This window comes from Pagrus major, chromosome 16, assembly GCF_040436345.1.
Source record: "Pagrus major chromosome 16, Pma_NU_1.0".
NCBI lineage: Eukaryota > Metazoa > Chordata > Actinopteri > Spariformes > Sparidae > Pagrus > Pagrus major.
This window is the reverse complement of record NC_133230.1, coordinates 20,795,165-20,816,128: the sequence shown is the minus strand read 5'-3', so window position 1 is coordinate 20,816,128 and position 20,964 is coordinate 20,795,165. Positions and strand designations below refer to the sequence as shown.

The following is a 20,964-nucleotide window of genomic DNA, read 5'->3' as shown; positions in this document are numbered from 1 at the left end:
TGTGGTTAGGTAAGGAGACACTACAGATATACTGGGATTCCTTATAGAAATGTTTAGTACTAGAAATACTGTATGAAAGTACTTTTTGTACTCATGTGTCTTATGGACTTGGGGGAAGTGCAATGACCACTCCCCTCTTTGCTTTTGTCGATCATTCAGTTTATATTGCATGGCTGTCTCGAAAAGGCGGGGCTATCTCTTGTCATGCCTTACATAAAAGCATCTCCAGACGGTATGTCCCGAGTCGGAAAACAAGCGTTCACCAGCAGCCTGCCTATGACCCGCCCCCGCGAACCAGAAACAGGAGATAGTCTGACGGATAGCGCAGAAGAAAGCCAGGCTGGAGGAGCTGCCCCGGGAAGTCAGGAGTCTGCCAGAGTCAACGCAGAACAACGCCATTTCACCACTTGCTAAGGGAGCAGCACACTGAAGCTACAGGTATGTCTTGAGCCGCTGTTCTCGGCGATATGTTGTTTATTTCGCGTCAAAAAGCCGCTCATTCCGGTCTTAGCGCAGCTAAGCTCTTTACCCAGGCCTAGCGCCGGCCCCGAGGACTTGAACGGCAGAATGAAGCAGCAGACCGGGTCAGAGATTTCAGGAGAGAGGGAGGCTGGGTCAGCAGCGAGACGAGGCCCGTGGAGGCAGATGTCCACGCCTCCAGACTGGCCCAGTGTTTGAGAAAGAGAAACTAACTTAAGTGTTGCTACATCTGTGGTACATTTTCTTTCTCTCTACTTAAAATTGGACTGGCCGGCTAACGTGGGTACCTGACTCACGTTAGTTGGCTAGCTTTTATGTTAGCTAGCTCATTCATATTGCTGAGCTCTAGCCACTCCAACTTAAGTGGCGACAAGCCTTTTCCTGTAGGCATTTAACTACCAACTAGTTGTAGCGATCGTCAGGTCGCTATTGAGCCTCCCCTGTTAAAATCAACCCACGTTTGCTCGTCGTGTTGGTGGAGTGAGCCGGACGTCGACATATGAGCCTCCTCTTTCTCTTTTATGGTTCATTTGACTATAACGTGTGACTTATGAGCTAGCAAGCTGGGCTAAGTTAGCAAAGGCCATTGACGCCTATGTCAAATTACTTCTGCTTTTTCTTTGATTGCTGGCTTTTGTGGGTGTAAGAACAGCTGCCATTACGTATCTTGGTTCAGTAGCATGCACAAGGCCGACGATCAGACATGACCTAGCATGCTGGGACATTTGGTACTCAACCATATAGTGACGTGCCCTTGTTGAACGGTGAGGTGGACTTCACCATGTTCCCAACCTTAACCCAAGACGAGGGGTGTATTATTTACTTATTTCTGGTAGCCTATATAAAATAAACGACACTTGGCAACAATGCAATGAGGTGTTGACTAAAGATATACCAATGTATATCTGTCATTGGCCATACTTGAGACATTTTGGCTAAGAATCAATAAATGTATTCCTCAGCCTCTCCTGTCTCTTGTGGCATGGTGTCAGTTCTGTCCTGGTGGCATCTTTGCCAATTTCCCTTGAGGTCTATATGTAGATAAGCTTTTATCTAGGGTGTCTTGGTTTAACTTGATTCAATATGCACCATGCTCTCAAGTTTCCTTGTTACACCCTGACCAGGAAGATCAGAGGACTAATTTACTTTTTGTTATCTATCTGCCAATGTTTATAACTCGTTGCCCTACTTTCTGGCTACTTTCTGTTTATTGCTGCAATGCTGTCTGATAATTGTGAATTATCATTTTGTTATCCTTGGAGCTTAACTATTCAAACAGAACAACCTTCCAAGTGTCATAAATATAACTAGAATATTTTTGAATTACCAGTCTATGGTAATTACCTTCAATTTTGAAAACTGGCTGGCTAAAAGGTACTGTCATTAGAGAGTACAAGTCATTTCATAAACTGAAAGTTGTCCCAGTATTAATACAAGGTGTTGGAGCGACTGCCAGTTTAGCTCTTACAGCGTCTCTTTCTCTTAGTTTGTGTGTGAAATTCTTCCTGAAATCACTTTGTTTCACGGCTGAATGTTGAGTAAACTTTGGACTTCCGGAGCTCATAAAGTTGGTTATAAACAATATTCTCATCTGATATAAAAATTGGTATCATGATAACATTTTCAGCCATTTTGCCAAACACTTAGCACCATCTTAGACTAATTTGGAGACAAGACAACGTTTGTTTTTTTATGTTGTTAATTGCACTTGTGGTTGATGTGTAGTATATACTGTGTAGAAATTGTCCGCTTGAATAGCTCGAAGTTTCTATGCTTTTTTTTGCCATCTTAAAGGTGTTACGTGCAGAGTGCTTCATGGCCTGGTTTTCAAGTGCTGTCTGGCTGCTTTTTGGGCCTGATAGTTATCAGGAGTTCCCTCTCTGTCGGGGCCTGCCAAATCAGGAGGCCTGGCCAGCCAAGTGGCTAGATTCCGGGGAGCCAACCGCCCGAGAGGGCTTTGTCCTCCGGGCTCATTTTGATGCTGGGACAAGGCTCAGGCTGCACAAGGAAACTCATGCACCTTCCTCTCTGAGGCCTGGGACTGAAAGAAAGAAAGCAAGCGAGCAGGCTTTAAACTTTCACACAACTTACTCCACCCATAGAAGCAATGTTGCTTTGAGGGTTATTTCACAGTTTTCTTTTTTTCTGACATGGGAGTTTCCTGGAACATGAATCGAATGTGACGTAAAAACAAAAAATCTGATTTAGTAGCCACTGAAAGGTAGGAGTTAAACCCCATTACATCCATAGTGTTTATATAGTACATACTGTACTATGGCTTCTTTGTGTTGGGGGTCTTATTTGGTCAACCTACTGCATGTCCAGTCAACATCTCTAGGCCACTGAAAGTCATTTTTTGGTCTTTGCATGCTGCTTATTAGCCTTTTGTGGTTTCTGTACTGATATGTTGCTGTTAAGAAGGACACATCTTCTAATGAGGTCAAGTGAGAAAACTGTATAGAGCAGACAAATAGAGAATAACGTACTCTTAAGGACAAGCTAATTTGTTTAAAGCATGGTATTGGTTTTGACTCTACACTGAGTTTGCACAGTGCTCTCTAATCCAACAGCCGTTTCTAAAATGTATTTGTTCTGAGTTTGTCCTCGGCTGCAGCCTATCAAGTCTAGAGGAATGCTTGCTCTTTGAAACAGATGCCATGCAAACGCATCCGAGGAATGTATAAGGAAAACATTCCTCGTCAACTTGTAAGATCAGGTCTATTGGACAGGGTCAGAACTCTTTAAAAAAAATGTTATATAATGAAAACTGTTCAGAAATGTTATATAATAAGTGTTGAGTTTTTGCTTGGAGGAAAAGCTTGGAGCTTGAAATGGAAAATAATTTGTTCACAATAAGATAAGTCAAGTATTAAACATTATAACAGACTTGTCATATATTTGTCTGTTTTGGTAGATTTAATGAGAGGTCTTCGAGGTGCGAGAGAAACAGGGTCAACATTACACTATAGGACTAAGCCTGTCAGTCCTCAGGAAGCCTTGCTGTGGAAAGTTATTCTTAAATGTATTATCATGGGTAATCTGCTTAATCCAAATTACTAAAGAGGTCTGCTCTACGATGCTGACTCCTACGCTGTATTACTGCCACGGATCTTGGGATTGTGCTGCACGTCAGGTCACTCGCTGTCTGTTGACAACACAATGCTACTGTCGTCACCCAAGGCCTAACAAAACAGATGTTATTTGTGCGTTGAGTTTGCAAAAGAAGACAATTATGTGTGTTGGTTTGCAAGCCATACCCACCAGTGTTTGAAAAGTGTTGCAGCACCACCTCATGGATTGTCACATCAAGCATGTCATCTAGGAAATTGAGTGTTGAAACATTTTGTCTACTTTAAGCATTTGGGTGAGAAACTGGATTCATAGAAATTTATATGTGCAAACTCTATGACTAACTGTTGATGACGCCCCATCTTACCAGTGTGACGTATGTGTCATTTATGCCAAGAAATGACAATAGTGCTTTATTGGTTTGGTTTTAGTGACGTCCTTCTGCTGAGCCATAAGATGTCTTATGTCTCAAATTATTACTGCTTTATTTGCGTTTCCACCCCAGTTCATTCTCAGTGCGTAGCCTTGAGGAGACAACACATTGTTCCTAAGAATATCTTTGGCAGATGCTAAACTGATGAAGTCTCAGGACCTCTTGACTCTGTAAACTTTGCCTGCGATTGAGGAGGAACCTCTTCTCCCCTGGCTTCAAACAGGGAGGCAGGGGCCAAACTGCAGCTGCAGCAGACCTCGGCGGGTGACACTTGCATGTGGGTGTATTTTTGCCTCTTGCAAATCCATCCTGATATGAGTTGTGAATACCATGTCGTCCTTGTGGGGGCTGAAGGAGGGAAGTGACTAAATGAGACAGTGAGCCATCTTTTTTTTAGTGCAGTTGTCTTCTGATGTTCTCAACCTCTTTTATCCCCTTTTAAACCGATGTGAGTGAAGTTGGTGGCTTTAATTCTCCTCTGATAACTTTGCTTACCAAGACATGTTTTCAAGTGGATAGGGCTAGCAGACTGGATACACTTTATTCTCTGTGTGTGAAGGTAGGGACGATGTTAAGCTGTGTAGCTGGGGTAGTGTTATCTAATTGGATCATATCACTGAGAGGGCAGGGTGTCAGTAAGAGCCCTCTCACTAGCACCCTCTCAACACTATTGATGTACTAACACCTCCTTTGCAGCATTTGCCAGTTGCCTTTGTTGGTTGAATTCTGTTAGGATAATGTCACACATACAGTCTGTGGAAGATATTGGCAGATTCATGTAGTGCAAAGGAGCAGGTCTGCGTTTTAACTGTTTATGCGACTAAGTGGCCTAAACAAACGTCTTTTATCCTCCTTTCCTTCCGTCTTTTCAGAATGGCGGTGGACATCTACGACTCTCAGTACCTGCTCATCCTGGCCCCTTCCCTGGTCATTGCCCTCATGTTCCTCTTCTTCTGGCTCTTCATGAAGGAAACCTCCTATGATGAGGTGCTGGCCAGGCAGAAACGCGACCTCAAGCTACCGCCGTCCAAGCCGGACACCCGTAAGAAGAACGAAAAGAAGAAGAGCAAGAAGAAGGAGAGTGCAAGTGGAGGAGGCGGCGGAGGTGGCGGAGGCGGAGGAGAGTCTGAAGAGGATCTTCGGGATTTTGATGTGGCTGATGGTGCCAACAGCTCAACTCTGGAGGTAGAGGAGGAACCTGTGGCTACACCAGATCCTTCTCCACCAACACCTATCCCCTATGTGCCTCTTTCAGTGTCATCGGAGGCCCCTGCGGGTCTGAGGGAGAGAAAGAAGAAGGAGAAAAAAGCTGCCAAGGCTGCTGCTGCCGCTGCCGCCGCTGCCGCTGCTGCTGCAGCTGCAGCTACAGCACCTTCTGAAGAACCAGAAGTGAATGGCTCAAAGCCAGTCAGCCGCAAGACAGAGGCACCTCTGGCAGCAAGCAAACAATCTAGCCCTCCCTCTCCCCAGCTTGAGGTTCAGGTCCAAGTCCAGGCCTCTCAAGCTCCTGTTCAGGCTCAGACACCGCCCCCGGTCTCTGGGAAGAAGAAGGAGAAGAAGAAACAAAAAGCAGAGCCTGGTGAGTAGCCAGTTACAATTGGTTGTCACTTAGTTTCTCTAGGAAAAAATGGAATGTGCTAACCCTTTCATTGAATAAATTCATCGTAAGCTGTAGTGAGAATTGGCAAAGAAATGTGAGATGAAAAGTTAGCCAAGAGGTTTAGCCCAATAGCTGTGATGATAATTGAATATCCTCTATCATCGGTCTCAAGGCAGACTTGCTGAGCTTGACAGTATACTTTCTTTCCAGTGGATGACCAGCAGCCAGAGGTTAAGGCCGAGCAGGCTCCGGCTCCAATCAAGAAGGAGGCTCCCATTGTGGCTGAAACCAAAGTTTTGGACGGCGCAGCCCCGCCTGCTACCAGTGGCAAGAAAAAGAACTCGGCCAAGAAGCAGAAGACAGAATCTGGTAATGATGATACAATGGTCCAGGATTATATCTCCGTTTCTTCACGTTCTCAAACTGAAGCCTGAACTTGTTGCCTTGTACACAACCAATTTTTTTCTCAACCCCAGTAGATGAAGCCCATGTTCTTGCTGACTCGACAGCCTCCGCCAACCACCAGGCAGCCCATAACGATGATGTACCATCCAAAGGAAGTGGCAAGAAACAGAAGAATGAGACTGACAAAGGTATGGGGAAAAACAAGTCTGATCCAGTCTTTGGTTTCTTTTTGCATATCTACTGTTCAGCCTAATAATCACGCCACCTATCTGATGTGATATTAACAGAGAACACAGAGGTGAAGCTGAAGGAGCTGCTGTCTGGTCTGTCCAGCTTGGCTCTGTCTGAAGCTGAGGCCGTTAGTGTGATGGCTCTTCTCCGAGAGAAGAGCCCTAATGCTCTGGATGCCTGGCAGAAAGTAAGGGATTAATAAACGATACATTTGAATGAGGTGTTCTTGACAAGTGACATTTCACACTATTTGCATTTGGCACAGACCTGATATTTGTAGTTGGACTTGCCATGCCTGCTTTTTTAACATTATGTGTCTCACCTCCAGTCTGCAGCCAGACCTGACCCAGCTGCACAGGAACGAGAGAGACTTCTCACAACCCTGCAGGAGGAGGCCTCCATTGCAAAGGACAAAGTGAAACAGCTCAGCCAGGTTGAGACTCCAGAGTTAATGAATTACACTATATAACTGATGATGTGTTATTTTTTTGTTCTTCTTCATATGCCCTCTTGCTTCTCTGCTTCAGGAGCTACAGGTTGAGAAGCAAAAGACAGGCCGTGTGGAGGCTGTGATGAGAGAGCAACGTGCGGCCATGGAGAAAGAACTGGGGGGCATGCAGGCCAAAGCACAGGGCAGCTACCAGGAGCTCCAGACCATGCAGATAAAGGTGAGGGCTTTGATTTCTTGCAGAATCATAGAGATTAATTTTCTGTTTCCAATTTTGTTGTATTATTACAACACTCCCATGTTGTCGATAAACATGAAGGAACCCAGACCATTTGGCAATCTTCTCAAGGCTGCACAGAGACTGAATCCTGTTGTTGTTGTTGTGTAGTTCCAGCAGATGAGGGAGCAGCTGGAAAGCCAGATCACTCGGCTGCAGCAGGAGAACGGCATCCTGAGGGACGCAGTCAGCTCTGCCACCAACCAGATGGAGAGCAAGTCAGTGTTGCCGTACAATAAAGAACCCTTCTGGTCACACTCTCTAGAGCTTCATACATGTCTCAGCAGCTCAGCTTGGTCAGACACTCCTATTGATGTAATTCATATTAGAAATTCAGCTCATTGTCTTTACATTGCAGTTGTATTTAAGAACTTTGCGCCTCTACATTATCCACAATTTTTCTTTCTGCCCATGCTGCTCACATACACGGTGTGAAATGCAACAAACAGGCTATTTGTAGTTTAATTCAACATTCCACAATAATGCCTCGTCGACCATTTTCCCATCACTCATTTGTGCTTGTGCTCGATAGGAATTCTGCCGAGCTGAACAAGCTGCGTTCTGAGTACTCCGGCCTGATGAAAGAGCTGGCAGACAACAACAGCAAGCTGCAGCAGGAGGAGCACCAGAGGAAGTCACTGGAGGTCAGCTACAAGCAGAACGTGTCCCAGCTGGAGGTACACTAATCCAGATGCACAATGTGTTTATTTAGCCTGTGCTTCAGTTTCCCCCAGCCGAGACAAAAATTAACTGAGCTGTACAAAACCTGAGCTATGTGGGTGTGGTGGCGTTATCTGGGAAATGGGAGGAGGTTGTAGTGGAAGTCCTGGGGAGGGGTGTGGGAAATAGAACCTGAGAGGGAGGATTGTGTTGGCTTTGGAAGCTGGAATGTTTTGGGGCTTTGTACTATGTCTAAACAACACTTTTCCTGCTAGGCACACAGATCAGCCTTTCCTGTCTTTCTCGACAGAAAAACTGCTTTTCTTTATTGCACAGACTAGAAGAATTAATGAAAGAGAGCCAACAAGATGTTATGTCATTTGGACTATGTATTTACTTAGTTTGACAGATCCAGATAAAATGGAAGAGACTGGAGGATCCAAGGCTTGTAGAAATGCAGGTTGCCTCAATACAGAATCTGTACAAAGTCTGGTTGAAGGTTTTGAAAATCCTTAATTTTAAGTCTTTTAAGGTTAGGAATGTGCTTGAATTTGACTATAATACTTAAAAAATGCTTGAATTTCAACATAAACTGAAACCAAAAATCATTTAGTATTTGAAATGAACCAATCCCTTCGTCATATTTGATTGTTGTCCCCTGGCATATCACAACACACTAACCTGAACCCAGCTTTAAATAATCACAATTAAATGTTACAAACAAAGTCGATATGAATAGCTGGTAAAATACACCAAGGAACAATATACAGTACATTGGTTGCTATGGGTGTGAAGGAATTTGTACATTTCTGCTATGTGCTTTTGACCATGAAAGGAAAGAAAATGGATGGATGTCAGTGGTTAACTTATCCGTTGGAGTGTAGCTGTACACTTCAAAGCGTAGGATCTTGATTCCCACTCAAGCCACCCCTGATAAAATTTCATAAGCACTTGTTTTCTAGTATAATGTGTGGGAGGACAAGTGCTCACTAAATTAGATACATCTCTCCATCCCCAGGCCCAACTGCAGGACGCTAAGCGTCGTTGGGAAGAACTGCAGAATTTCCTCCATAATGTCAACGCTGAGAGAGAGAAACTTCAGGCCTCAAAGCAAGGTGAGCAAATATAACATCACACTAAACATTTAATCCTTTTTAACTTCTCCTACATCAAAAATGAATCTTCAGGTTACATTCAGCAACTGAATTTCTGTTTGTGTGGGCGCAGAGCTCCACAGCCAGATGCTTGCAGCAGAGACCGAGATGAACAACAAGAACAAAGAGATCCAGACCCTTCACGGCAGCCTGACTGAAGCCATGGTCTCCAAGGAGCGGCTCGAGCAGAGAGTTGTGGAGCTGATGGAACTGTCTCAGCACAGCATGCCTGACGACTCGATGCAGACCAGGGTTCAGGTGAGCCAGAATCACACACAACAATGATCAACATCAATGTCCATTTTGTAGTACATCTTTGGATGTTGGTTCCACATTAGCCGTGTTTCCATCTAATTGTCAAACATATTTGAATCAAACTTTTGAAAATCTGCAAAAAAAAAGGATGCAAATTAGGCACAGTTCCATCGGCTGGTTTGGAATGGACAAACAAGGATGTGCAAAGTGTTTCTTCTTCATCTTTCCTCTTCTCACTCCTCACTCCCCCGCTTCCATCCTCTGCTCAGTCACATGAGGCAATGAACACAACGCGAGAAATTGGAAAAGGTGTTTCCATCTGTCCTTAAGTGGAAAATGCCTAAACTTAAATAATTTTGTTCTAATTCTGCTGTTTCAATCAACCTTTTCTAATGTGATACTTCAAAGTGCTCTTAAAATATGTTGTTATTAACACAGCTATTGAGATGCATAGTCAATTTACTCTGTAAAGCAGAGCATCTCACACATTCTGTATTCACTATTATGCTCTGTTTTTAACAGGAACTCATGAATGAAAACAAAAATCTTCAGGCCCAGAATGAGAGCATGCAGGCCCAGATCTCTGCACAGGTATATTTCTCAACCTCATTTGCACACGTTCAGTCAGAATAAGACGTATGTAGGCTAATAAGATTTCTTTTCTTCTCATTTAGGCCACCCATGTCTCCCACATTGAGGAGATACAGAAGCTGTAAGAAAGAATTTATTTTTTCAATCTTTTTCAGACCTACTGATTCGATAAAGGTGATACTGTTGAGCCATTTTTCATGTTCTCTCCTAACTCTTCCATTTGTTCTGTTCAGATTGGCTGACAAGGAGTTGCAGAGAAAGAGTCTGGAGGACTCTTTAAATGCTGAGAGGAGCAGCGGGGCCAGTAGAGAAACTAATATGCAGGTACAGTCACAAGAACGCTTCCATCTACAGATTCTTATACTAACATGTCATTGGTTCATTAGTCTGCAGGAATTTGTTTAACATGTTTCAGGCCTCATTGTGTTGGGAGGGAATATGGATTGAAGAGCTGCCAGAAAGAGGGCATGTTGGATCACATTTTCAGATGTTTTTCATTCAGATGCCAAATGGATATAATTTATTTAAGTTTTATAAATTTCACATGGAGTACTTTGTCAATGTTCAAACTGTTGTCTGTTAGAATCTGTATTGTCTTGGCAAAATAAGTATGGTTGTTTTATCTTTCCTGTCTTCTTCTTTTTTAGGCCTTGCACAATGACAACATGTCACTGAAGGCAGAGATTCAGAATCTGCAGGCACAGATTTCTGATCAGGTTAGCTATGTACCTTGTCTGTTTTTCCAAATTGAAAAGCACCCTATGTCTTTGTTTGTTTGCCTGTTGGACACACCCTCTTTATATATTTACCTTTGACTGTCTCCCTGCAGGCTGCCTCCCAACTGGCTTTTGACCAGTTCCAAAAGAGGTGTGTGTTAAAACGGGAACATATTTTGAATATATTAAGCTGCTTTGCATGATATCTATTTCCTCCATAAAACTAATGAGTAATAGTAATTTACTGATAATGATCTATATAAAATATTGCTTCCTACCCAGTGTCCTGGAGAAGGAGGAGAATATGAAAACCGTCGAGGGCCTGCTGGAGAAGGGGCTGATTGAGGTGGCCAACAAGGAGGAGGAGCTCAAGGTGTGTGTGTTTTCTCTTGTTTAGACAGGGAGGAACAAATGGAGAGCAAAGCTTCAACATGCTGTCTCTCACACAAACCTACATTTGGCTCACAATAGCTTAGTTCAAGTGACTCTGCATTTCACTGCTTGCCTTGTAATCACAATACCTAATGGGCAGCAAGTCTTACAAAATGTCTTTCCCTGATGCAGGCTCTCAGAGAAGACAACGAGGCACTAAAACAAGAAATGGAGGTCATGAAGAGTAACACGGCAGAACAGGCAGGTTTTCTCATTTCTTTATTAAAAAGGAATCCCTGTTTTCTCCAGCTGATTCCGTATTAATTTGTTTTAAATTGTCTCTTCTTCGAATCACAGGCATCATCAGAGTCGACAGTGGAAGAACTCCAGAACATGTAAGATCAATCAAGTTGACTGGTATTCAGGGATAATGACAATCTATTAGTGCAAGGTCTTATGTTCCCCACCCTTGTCGACAACAAACAAAGACACTGATGGATAACAACATCTAAATTAAGTTCCACAGGGTCTCACAGGTCCTTTTTATTAAAAGTCAAATAAAGTCTTTAATTCAATTTTATAAATATCGGGCCTTAAAAGTCATTAAATAGTTACATTTGAATTTGGCTGTGAATTTTAAAATGTCCTCTTATAGTAGATATCATTACAGCAGATTCTGTGTGACTTCAAACAGTTTGGTAATGAACCTTTGTTTCACTTTGCTTTATAGGATCCAAGAGCAGGAAATGAAGCTAAAATCAATGGAGGAGAGTCTACAGGCAGCACAAGACAGCATCGCAGCCAAAGAGAAGACAGCTGAGGTGTGGGCTTTTCTGTAATACACTTGATGCTATTCCATGTATTGTTCATGTTGCATTGTCCTAGTTTGAGCTCTCGTCTGAAGCAGTTTTTGTCTCGCAGGCTCTGGAGCAGCAGTTGGTTGCCCTGCAGGCAGAGATGGAGCAGCTGAGACAGAAGGAGACGGCAGAAGAGCTGACCAGTTCTGCTAGCCAGCTCCAAGAACTCCAGGCTCAGTAAGTGACACGCAAACTTGGCCTTGCAGTCCTCCAGAGTAAGAATCAAATCAGACTTATGATAAGCACATCTGACCTGCAGGCTAGTGTCAAAGGACCAGGAGATCCAGATGCTGCAGGCTGAGCTGGGCGTGAGAACTGAAGAGCTGAGTGAGAAGATGGAGCAGTTACATCAACAGGTGAGAAATTTTTCAGAAAAAAATTGCTCACTGTTTGTTTTTGTTTTTTTACAGGATCTGATTAGTGCAAACGGTTCACTGTGATTTTGATGAAATATCACTATTTCAAGCTTGGATTTTATTATTTTTCTTGCCAGAAGTGTTTCTCACACATGATCCATTCAAGGACCTCCGTAAATGTGACAATCCTACTATAATTTCTATTTTTGTGGGGGTCGAGAGTTAAGCTGGAAGAAAAAGATATGTGATTCAGGATAGAGAAAACCACTCGTTTGAATTGAACTACTTGTCATGAGGATCGTCATAGATAATATTTTCATTCTCCCAGTTTTAATTTGAGTCTTTTTTTTGCTTTTTAAACAGCAGTCCCACACAGCAGTGCCAAGCCCAGAGCTTCTTACAGCGTGAGTAATGTTGCATGCCATATGACAACGTTTCTTCAAGGACACTTCCTAATGTTGGTAATGAGTGTTTTTGTTGTTGTTGCCCATCAGGTTATCAGAGAAGGAGAAGCAGGTCTCAGATCTGCAGGCTGAGCTGGACGAGCTGAAGGACTCCCTTGAGCTTCATAGGAAGAAGAACAACGTAGGTTTCCTGCAGCGATGACCTGAACCTATCTAACACCAGTAACTGCTCTGGTCTAAAGCCCTGCGAGACATCACATCCCTCCTCCTCTTGTGTGGTACCCCAAAACACCCCCCCTCACACTGGAGTTGCACACTGCATACATCCATACTTCCTGTTGTCCACTGCCACTAAGTCTCACCTGTTCTGCTTTTTGTTCAGGTTCTTTTTAGCTTTCCTCAGCTATGGTTGTGTTCCTCAACATGATTATACACATCAGTACAGATGTCTATTTTGATTTGCATTGCTTAAGCTGAGTGTTGCATAACAGGGCTTCCAGCCTACTCTTGTTATGCTTGCCGTTGGCCACGACTGTTTCAGCTAGCTTGTCTGTGCTTGTGGGTGATTCAGAGCATCAGAAATTCGCCTACCTTTTTATTTTCGAGAGATGCAAATTATCTTTGATATGTTATGTGTTTTCATTTTTGTATCTACCATAAATATATCTAAACCTTACTGCTTTTAATTTTAGTAGAAAGTACTATAAATGTCTTGCGTACTGTGCATGTTGATTTTACCAACACAAGGTGCGAGACTGCGTCTCTCGAGGCTATTTGCTCATACTTATTTTTAGCGGATGGCGCACGGGTGAAAGGCAGAGCGTAGTAATTTTAGGATGAGAAATGCGTTCGGTTTGTTCTGTTACTCTACCAGTCTTCATATGAGGGTCACTGAATGCAATTTTCCCTGAGGCTGAACTGAAAGTAGTTATCTCTCTGGAACTGACCAAAACAGGAGCTTCGGGAGAAAAACTGGAGTGCAATGGAAGCTCTGTCAGCCACCGAGTCCATGCTTCAAGGGAAACTCAGCAAAGCTGTCAAGGTTCGGCACCCCCACCTCAGTCTGCTTCACTCTAGTTCCAATCTGATGCATCCGCCCGCCCAAATGCTCTTGTTATTTTTGTTTTTTGCCATAATTGACCCAGTGAAATTTATTTTTCCACCATCATCCATAATGAAGCTGCATACTCATTTACCTCACTCTCGCCCCTCACCTCTGTTGTTTGGCCTCAAGTTTTCAATTGGCTGCGCGTTGAGCTTTTGACATCTGCTACTCCCCCTCAGAATCTCAGACTGTATTAATAAATAATGGTTTCTTTAGTGGATATATTTCTGCTTTCTGCTCTGAAACAGAAAAGATTTCTCCCTGCCCAAAGCTCAGACTGATGCCTGGAAATGAGTGTGCAGTGTACTAGAAATGATCTCACTAGATGTCATTAGATTGAGATTCATGGTAATCATTTTGCAGCTTCCTGTCTTTGTCATGTGACTCATTTCTAGCATGTTTTCCTGCCATTCTGCTTTGTGACACCGTATTGTCAATATCATCACTTAATCTTGAAATGTGTTTAATTTACTTGAATCTTTAAAGGGACAGTTCACCCCAAAATCTAAGATGCATATTTGTCCTCTTACTTGTAGTGCTTTTAACCATCTAAAATTGTTTAGTTCTGAGTTGCTGAGTTTTTGAGATATTGGCCTTGAGATGTTTTTAAGACTCAGCAACTGCCACCGAAACAATCCAGATGGATAAATAGCACTTCAGGAAAGAGTATATTGTATTGTATTGTATTGTATTGTATTTGTATGTAGTTTTGATTTTGGGGTAAGCTGTCCCTTTTTAATGCAGCTTATTCCTTCTTAAAAGGAAGTGTGATTGAAAACCTTTAATGAATATGCAACCGTGCCCTTATGTTTCTCACAACTGAAGCATCTTTGTCCTCCATCAGGATGAACAGATGTAATTTAAATGTAAAACAAAATCTACAGTGTATTACTCGTAGCTGCAGGTCTCCTCCTGAAGACACAGGGTGGGCTACCAGATAGCTGGTCTATTCACAGTTGCAGTGAAGTGTGTATATATTTGCCCTCCTCCCCCTACATTAGGGCAGGGTACATGCTGAACCATCAGCACAGCAGCTGCTCTCCTGCCATCTGAGTACAGTAGAAAAGCACCTTCTCTTCGATGAGCCAGGGAGTTCCTTGGCAGCTGTTGTGTACTGTCAGTGCATGCTGGTTGTATTCGACTCTACACTCGTCTCAGAGCTGCCTTGTGTGACACAGTGTGTTAATGTGAATAGAGCTTAGACTGCCAGCTGGCTAGTGCTTGGCATACGTTCTCCCTTCAGGCCTCAGAGTGACAGTGCATGATGCTGGCCTATTGTGGGAGGACTGATAGCTACCTTTTTAATTTGTTGAAGAGTTTCGAGGTACTTTGTACAATTCCATGAAAGCAGATTTGATGTGTTTGTGGTTGCAGGAGGACTGAAACATGTAATATGCTCAGAAACTAAGGTTGTTGACATTTGATGTAGGTGTGGCCTGTTGAAAGATGTTTCCCTGGGGAAATGGGGGAAGTAGGACCGATATGTCATGTATCCTGATTCTCTAAAATCAAAATTTAAGATCATGTTAAATGAATCATTCCTGTGACACTGATTGGAGCGTCTCGATGGATGACAACTGATTTATAATAAAATACTGCAGAAGAAGAAGGAAAGGTGGTGGTCACATGCTCCGATGACCACTGGGCCTTGTCTTCGAAGTGACTGGAGTGTCTGAACAGTCGGTGCTCAATCTTCTCTCCTCTCTCTTTGTCCTCCTTACCCCCTCCCATCATGTTGTAGGAGAACCAGACAGCACTCGCAGTGACTCAGGCTGAGTGTCGAGACGTTCTGCACAGACTTCTGCCCAATGTGCCTCTGCCCAGTGAGCAGGTATGGGTAATACTGGACTTCTACCTCGATGCAAATTGTGTTTGAATATCTCTTTCCTCCTGTGTTTCTCCTTACTCTTTATCTCCTCTCTCTACTAGAACCATCAGGAGTGGCTCCACACATTTGAAAGGGCAGCAGCTGAAAGCTCAGCTACACAATCCACCCCTGTATCAGGGGACTCTGAGGTAAATAGAGTGGAAATGTAAATATGCACATCTTTCCTCTTAAACCAAAGGAATCTGGAGCAAAAAATGCTTCTGTCTCTGTCAATAGGCACTGGCTGAGAAGCTGAAAGAAGCTGAGGAAACCCAAAGGATTCTACAGAAAGACTGTGAGACTTACAAGAAGGTTTTGGCAGAGACGGTGAGATAAGGTTTTACTTTGTAATATTTGTGGTACCATGGGTTAGGCATGCTTGCCAAACTTAGCTGTCATTCCTGCTGTATCCACAGGAGGGCATCTTGCAGCGCCTCCAGAGCAGCGTGGAGCAGGAGGAGTCTCGCTGGAGGGTGAAGCAGGAGCTGTCCCAGGGAGAGCTCAAAGAGGTATGTGTTCAGGTTGAGCAAGAAACGACTCCCAGATTTAAGGTGGTTATATCACTGTGCTGTGAACACCATTAATTGCATCATTCTCCTGTGTTTTACCTTAGATGAGCCAGAAAGTCACAGCTCTGGAGCAAGAGATTGAGAGACTAAGTGATGGAGCTGAGTTGGAAAACGTCAGTCCTCTTGAAATGCAAATTTAAAGCTGACAGTCTCACATCTGTTAGAAGACATATTGTAGTTCAATCTTCAAACATTCTGCCATTTTTTAAACTTGTGTTTTGTCTTTCTGCAGCTGAGACGAGAAAAGCAGCACTTGGAGTCCGAGCTAGAGAGGGCGGAGCGTGAGAGTGCCACCTATGTGACGGAGGTCAGAGAGGTGAGCCTTCAGATGGTCTTGTGATCCTCAGTTATGTCATGGCTGTACATCTTCCTGTGGCAAAAGAATGAGCTCTTTTATCCATCACTTTCATGTTCATGGTGTTTTGTTTTTTTGTCTTTTTCTTAATTTTTTTTTTTTAAATGTGTTTTGATGTTTTTATGACATCCTTTACTCTGTTTGTTTGGACCCTGTGACATCCACACACCATAGACATTAAATGCTGAACTGAAAGTACACACATAGTCAGCTCTAGCAATTACTAGACTGACTTAATTGACCCCCTTTGGTAATTCAGAGTCATGCAAAATAGGATCCTGTGTTTTATTTATCACTACACATCCCTGCTAGCTATCGGCTCATATTACTGTGTAGACTGTGTGCTAGTAGTGCTGTCCTGGACCCAACTCCCACAGACTCCCATTAAACACATCATCTCAAACTTAATTTCAGCTCAAAGATCTGTTGACTGAATTGCAGACCAGACTTGATGGCTCATATACAGAGGCTATCAGACAGAATGAGGAGCTGAATTTGGTAAGCGTTGCTCACACTGTAGCTAGAGCTCCTTTTTAAAAACCTCTCCCTTATTGCTCTGCCAGAGGACAGGGGGTTTTCTCGCATCTTCTGCAGCTTTGGGTCGTCATCCATAACCTCAGTGAACGTGCTCACTCAGTCTTTACCTTCAAGAGTCAGAGGCTGAAAATGATGACTCGCTTCCACACTTAGTGATACTTTTATGACTAACTCTTCCTTCTCTACACTGCTACTTGACTTCAACTCACTCTATCATGTCAGGCATCTAACAAATGGCTTGCTAGTTAACTTGCCTTCCTTCTGCAATGCAGAAGCCAAAAACACGCTCCATATTGTCAGCTATAATGTTACTCTACGCCTTCAACTGCGCACGATTACTCCCTCAGCTTCCTCACAAACCTTATCTGTCTGTTTTGTCTCATTGTCTTTGTCTTCCCAAAATGCCACTGGACATTTCTGTTGTCTTTGTGAAGCATTGGTGGTCATCGGTTTTTCTACAATATAATGGTTGTGTAAGGACCAGCAATAGCACTATAAAAATTCCAGTATTTTGCTGCAATGCTTTGCTGCATTGGCCAGTTGGGTACACACAAGTGTATATTCCTTGTACTCCTTCCTTATGACTTTTTATAAGGCAGATGATGTAATTTTACTGTTTATCTTGCAATCTTGTAGACACAGGAAGAAATGACTGTAGCCATAACTTTCCAGTGTATCATAAACTGTGTAACGGCGTCTGATAAGCCTTACAACATGAATATATTACTCAAACTGGACTTCCTAGATCATGATTCATCTTCTCAGCGGTACCTGTAGAAACATGCCCACACCAACACAGCCCCTTGCAGTCTTTTACACAGTGCTATTTTTGGTTCGAACACAGCCTAAGTAGGACAAGCAGAATCTGTTAAATCTGTGCAAATGTTGAGCTCTCGATACATGCTCTTTCTGTACATTGTACATTGCTTTTTTTTTATATAACTGGGGTTAACAGGTATCAACGGGAGGCTGTAATGTGCTGTAGAACATGTGCTGACTGTCTGTTTTGATTTCAGCTGAAAACCCAGCTCACCCAGACTCTGTCCAAGCTGGAGACAGAAGAGAATGAGCGGCAAAAGGTTGCTGGTGACTTGTATAAGGTAATATTATATATTATTATGCTGCTGTTATAGGTCCATCCCCAGGCCACATTGTTAACAAGTGGAAATTTCTGGTTCTTTATCCAGGCCCAGCAGTCTCTTGATCTGATCCAGGGAGAGCTCTCAAAGGTGACGGACAACGCTGATGAGCTGATAGAGAACAGCAGTCTGACGTCACAGAGGGTATGATTCTTGGGCAGTTTGTGGGTGATGTATGTCTTTGTGTTCATGGTATTTGGTTGGTTACACTGCATTTGTCATTGCTCTTATAGGAAGAGATTGACAGAAAGGAGAAAATGACTGCAGGACTGAACCAAACAGTCAGAGAACTGCAGCAGCTGCTACAAGCCGTCAGCCGGCAACTCGCCAAGGGACAGGAAGGGGTAAGGCCTGTACTGTACTTGCAGCCCAATAAAACATTATGGTATCATAATCCTGAAGTCTGAGTATTCTACATGTGTAACTTCCTCCAGGAGGCTGACAAAGATCTGCCCAAGGTATAGTGAGAGGAGGACAGACCCCCATGCAGCCACCCTGACTGCACTACAGAGACCACCTTTGACCTTCGGTCTCATCACTACCACCGTCACACCATACTGTCACACCCAGCCACCCACTGTTCCCAATCTCCATCACCTCACCTGTACTGTAGGGAGCCTCCAGCTGACTCTGGCCGAGGTGCTGACAAACCACTCCCAGACTCACTGTTGGCCATGAGGGAGCAGGGTGAGGTTACTGTTAATTCCAAACACTCCAGACACTGTACCAAAACGCACTACTTCGCTCCCACCACATTCCTCTTCTTCAGCAGCATCGCCAGTTAATTTTTTCTCTCAATTTAAAAATGACATCCAGCATAATTTAAACTGTGTGGCAACCATTCCTGGTTCCTGTTTCTCTTCCCTGTTTAAAACATCTGTATTTTTCAGTGAAATCCTTTTGAATACTACAGTAGTTTGTTGTTTATGTGTTAAGAGAGGGCAGTGATACAAATTTCCAACTTGATGAAACAAACTTTGGGTTTTCAGTCCTTTTTTTCTTAACTTAAAAACATGTATTGTTTAAATGTACCAGTTAGGACCTGCTGAAATACACTATGTTGTTGATCTGTTTGCCTCCTGACCAGAGAACTATTTCAAACTGTTCATCACCGTTCATTCATGAATTCATAGCTTCATGCATACCTTGGCTCAGTATTGGGTGGGAGAGGGGAGATCAGAAGGGGTCTCAGCGTATCCGAAGGGTCACTACGTGACTGTAACTATGGAGATGCATGGACAAATTGTAGTCAAGTCTGTACTGCAGCTCCAGAGAGGAGGGAGTCTGTGACCCTGGCTGTGGAAGGAGAAGACCAGGTCAGCAGTGTTAGAGGTTTTTAATCCTACTGCAACTACTCTAGGAATAAGCGTCCCATATCATCTGTAATCAACACTCGCTATATTGTTGCTAAGTTCATTAACACTGAAGATTTTGTTCTTTTTGTAACAGGTGATGTTAATAAAAGGGATGCTTGATAAATCTGTGCAGCGTCCCTGTTCTGCTTATTTTTCTTCCACTGTACTTCTTTTCCCCAACCACTGGGGGGCAGCACACAACCTCAGTAGAAATTTCAAACTGATTTGGCTCAGCCTTGACAAGCCTAAAGGTGCACAGGGAAATCAAAAAGCTTCTGCTCATGAAGCTTTGACTGTAAGGTATATTCTGCTTGGTGAAATATTAATCTGACTTCCTGGTACACAACATGTGTTTGTAATGTGCTGGTTTTATTTTAGATAAGTGTTTTGTAGGACCGTAAAGACGCTGACACTGTGTGCTGCCTCAATTATGGAACATTTGGGGCGTGACCAGTTTCCTGTGATGGTAACATGCTGTATAATCCCTCAGAACAGGAGACTGTTTTCTCAGCTCCTGCATGAGGTTTTCCAAAATATTTCCCATAAGTAAAAAGATGTGAAAGAAAACATGAATGCAACGGGTAGCTGAAATAATCAAAAGCTTACAAGAACAATGTCAGACTTGGCTGTAATGTTGGGAAAATAAATCACTCTGTTGTGGTCCCTTGTTGATGCTGTGAGTGGCCGAGTGTGAAAGTGTGCTGTAAGCCCAGATGTGCCATGCTTTTGATTTTTCTTCACCACTTCCAGCTGTCTATTTTATTGAAAGGATAAAGTCTGTGTGACTGAACCTTGTTTGAGTTGACTTTGTGTATGTGCACAGAAAGCTCTTGCTCTCATCTTTTGCATGTTAAAACAGCCTTTTAAAACAACAGGACTGTTGTGCTGGCTGGGGGGTCAGGTCAGGGGCGCGAGCAACATGGGATCAGCACATTCCTCACATTCTCCCACACTGTCATGCTGCAGTCAGCTGATTGGAGATCTGGCTTTTACCTTCATGGAAACCTCGCGACGAAACAGACGCTGCTGTATCCTCAACACGCTCGTCAGTAACTGGATAATACAGGGAGCGCCTTTCTCAGCTTGCTGCTGGAGGCTGTACCTCATTACAGTGCCCTATGATGTAGCTATATATGTAGTCATGGGTTTAAATGTCTTGATTCCTCTGAATAAAATAAAGAAACTGTGCAATACATTTACTGACAATTTTGTGGTTACATTTGCCACAGCTCTGTCATGTCTCACAGTTCTTGGAAAACAGTGACATGTCATCCTATGTTGGTAAATGACAAAAGATTTAAATCTGTGAGGGTTACAATCCACTCCGTCAGACACTTACTGGTAGTCTCATGACTCCCAGAGACAGTCTGGCGTGTAAAGCCTGCTGAAGAGCATTGAGGAAGTTAATGGGGGCTTTGTATTTCCTATGTCATCACTGCTCACACTGCTAGTCTCAATTGCGCAATTTAGGTTGTCGCAGTAGGCCTCCTCTGCTCTGCACGCTTCTTGCCTGGTAACATTTGACTCCTCCTCCTAAACATAGATTTGCACTCACACTCCGCCAGCACAACTTCGGCGAAGCAGCCCACTCCCTGCATCTGCTCTCCATCAGTGTGGTATGTGCTAGAGAGCCTTTGATCCCCACTCCCCCAACTCTACTGTGTGTGTGTTCGTGTGTGTGTGTGTGTGTGCACATAAGGGAGGGTGATTCAGACAGACATAGAAAAGA

The 20,964-nt window shown here is 43.3% G+C and overlaps 1 protein-coding gene across 4 annotated transcripts; it reads left to right on the top strand.

Annotated features, from left to right (window-relative positions):
• The first annotated feature begins 324 nt into the window (after positions 1–324).
• ktn1 (kinectin 1) lies at positions 325–19,363 on the top strand. Of its 4 annotated transcripts, none has more exons than XM_073483191.1 (36): positions 325–438; positions 4,855–5,561; positions 5,793–5,951; positions 6,059–6,175; positions 6,275–6,405; positions 6,547–6,651; positions 6,746–6,886; positions 7,055–7,161; positions 7,476–7,620; positions 8,622–8,718; positions 8,831–9,015; positions 9,535–9,603; positions 9,687–9,724; positions 9,837–9,927; positions 10,251–10,319; positions 10,433–10,470; positions 10,602–10,692; positions 10,884–10,952; positions 11,049–11,086; positions 11,422–11,512; positions 11,613–11,725; positions 11,808–11,904; positions 12,268–12,308; positions 12,399–12,489; positions 13,264–13,350; positions 15,155–15,244; positions 15,343–15,429; positions 15,518–15,607; positions 15,697–15,789; positions 15,894–15,962; positions 16,082–16,165; positions 16,619–16,702; positions 17,758–17,841; positions 17,929–18,024; positions 18,114–18,224; positions 18,315–19,363. In XM_073483191.1, exons 2-36 carry the CDS (start codon positions 4,856–4,858, stop codon positions 18,342–18,344), a joined length of 3,834 nt encoding a protein of 1,277 aa, XP_073339292.1. In that variant the 5' UTR covers positions 325–438; position 4,855; the 3' UTR covers positions 18,345–19,363. The 4 variants fall into 4 exon arrangements, with proteins under 4 accessions (XP_073339292.1, XP_073339296.1, XP_073339293.1 ...); XM_073483192.1 differs by having other exon boundaries at positions 347–438; positions 6,062–6,175; XM_073483195.1 differs by lacking the exon at positions 13,264–13,350 and having other exon boundaries at positions 338–438.
• Positions 19,364–20,964: the final 1,601 nt, after the last annotated feature.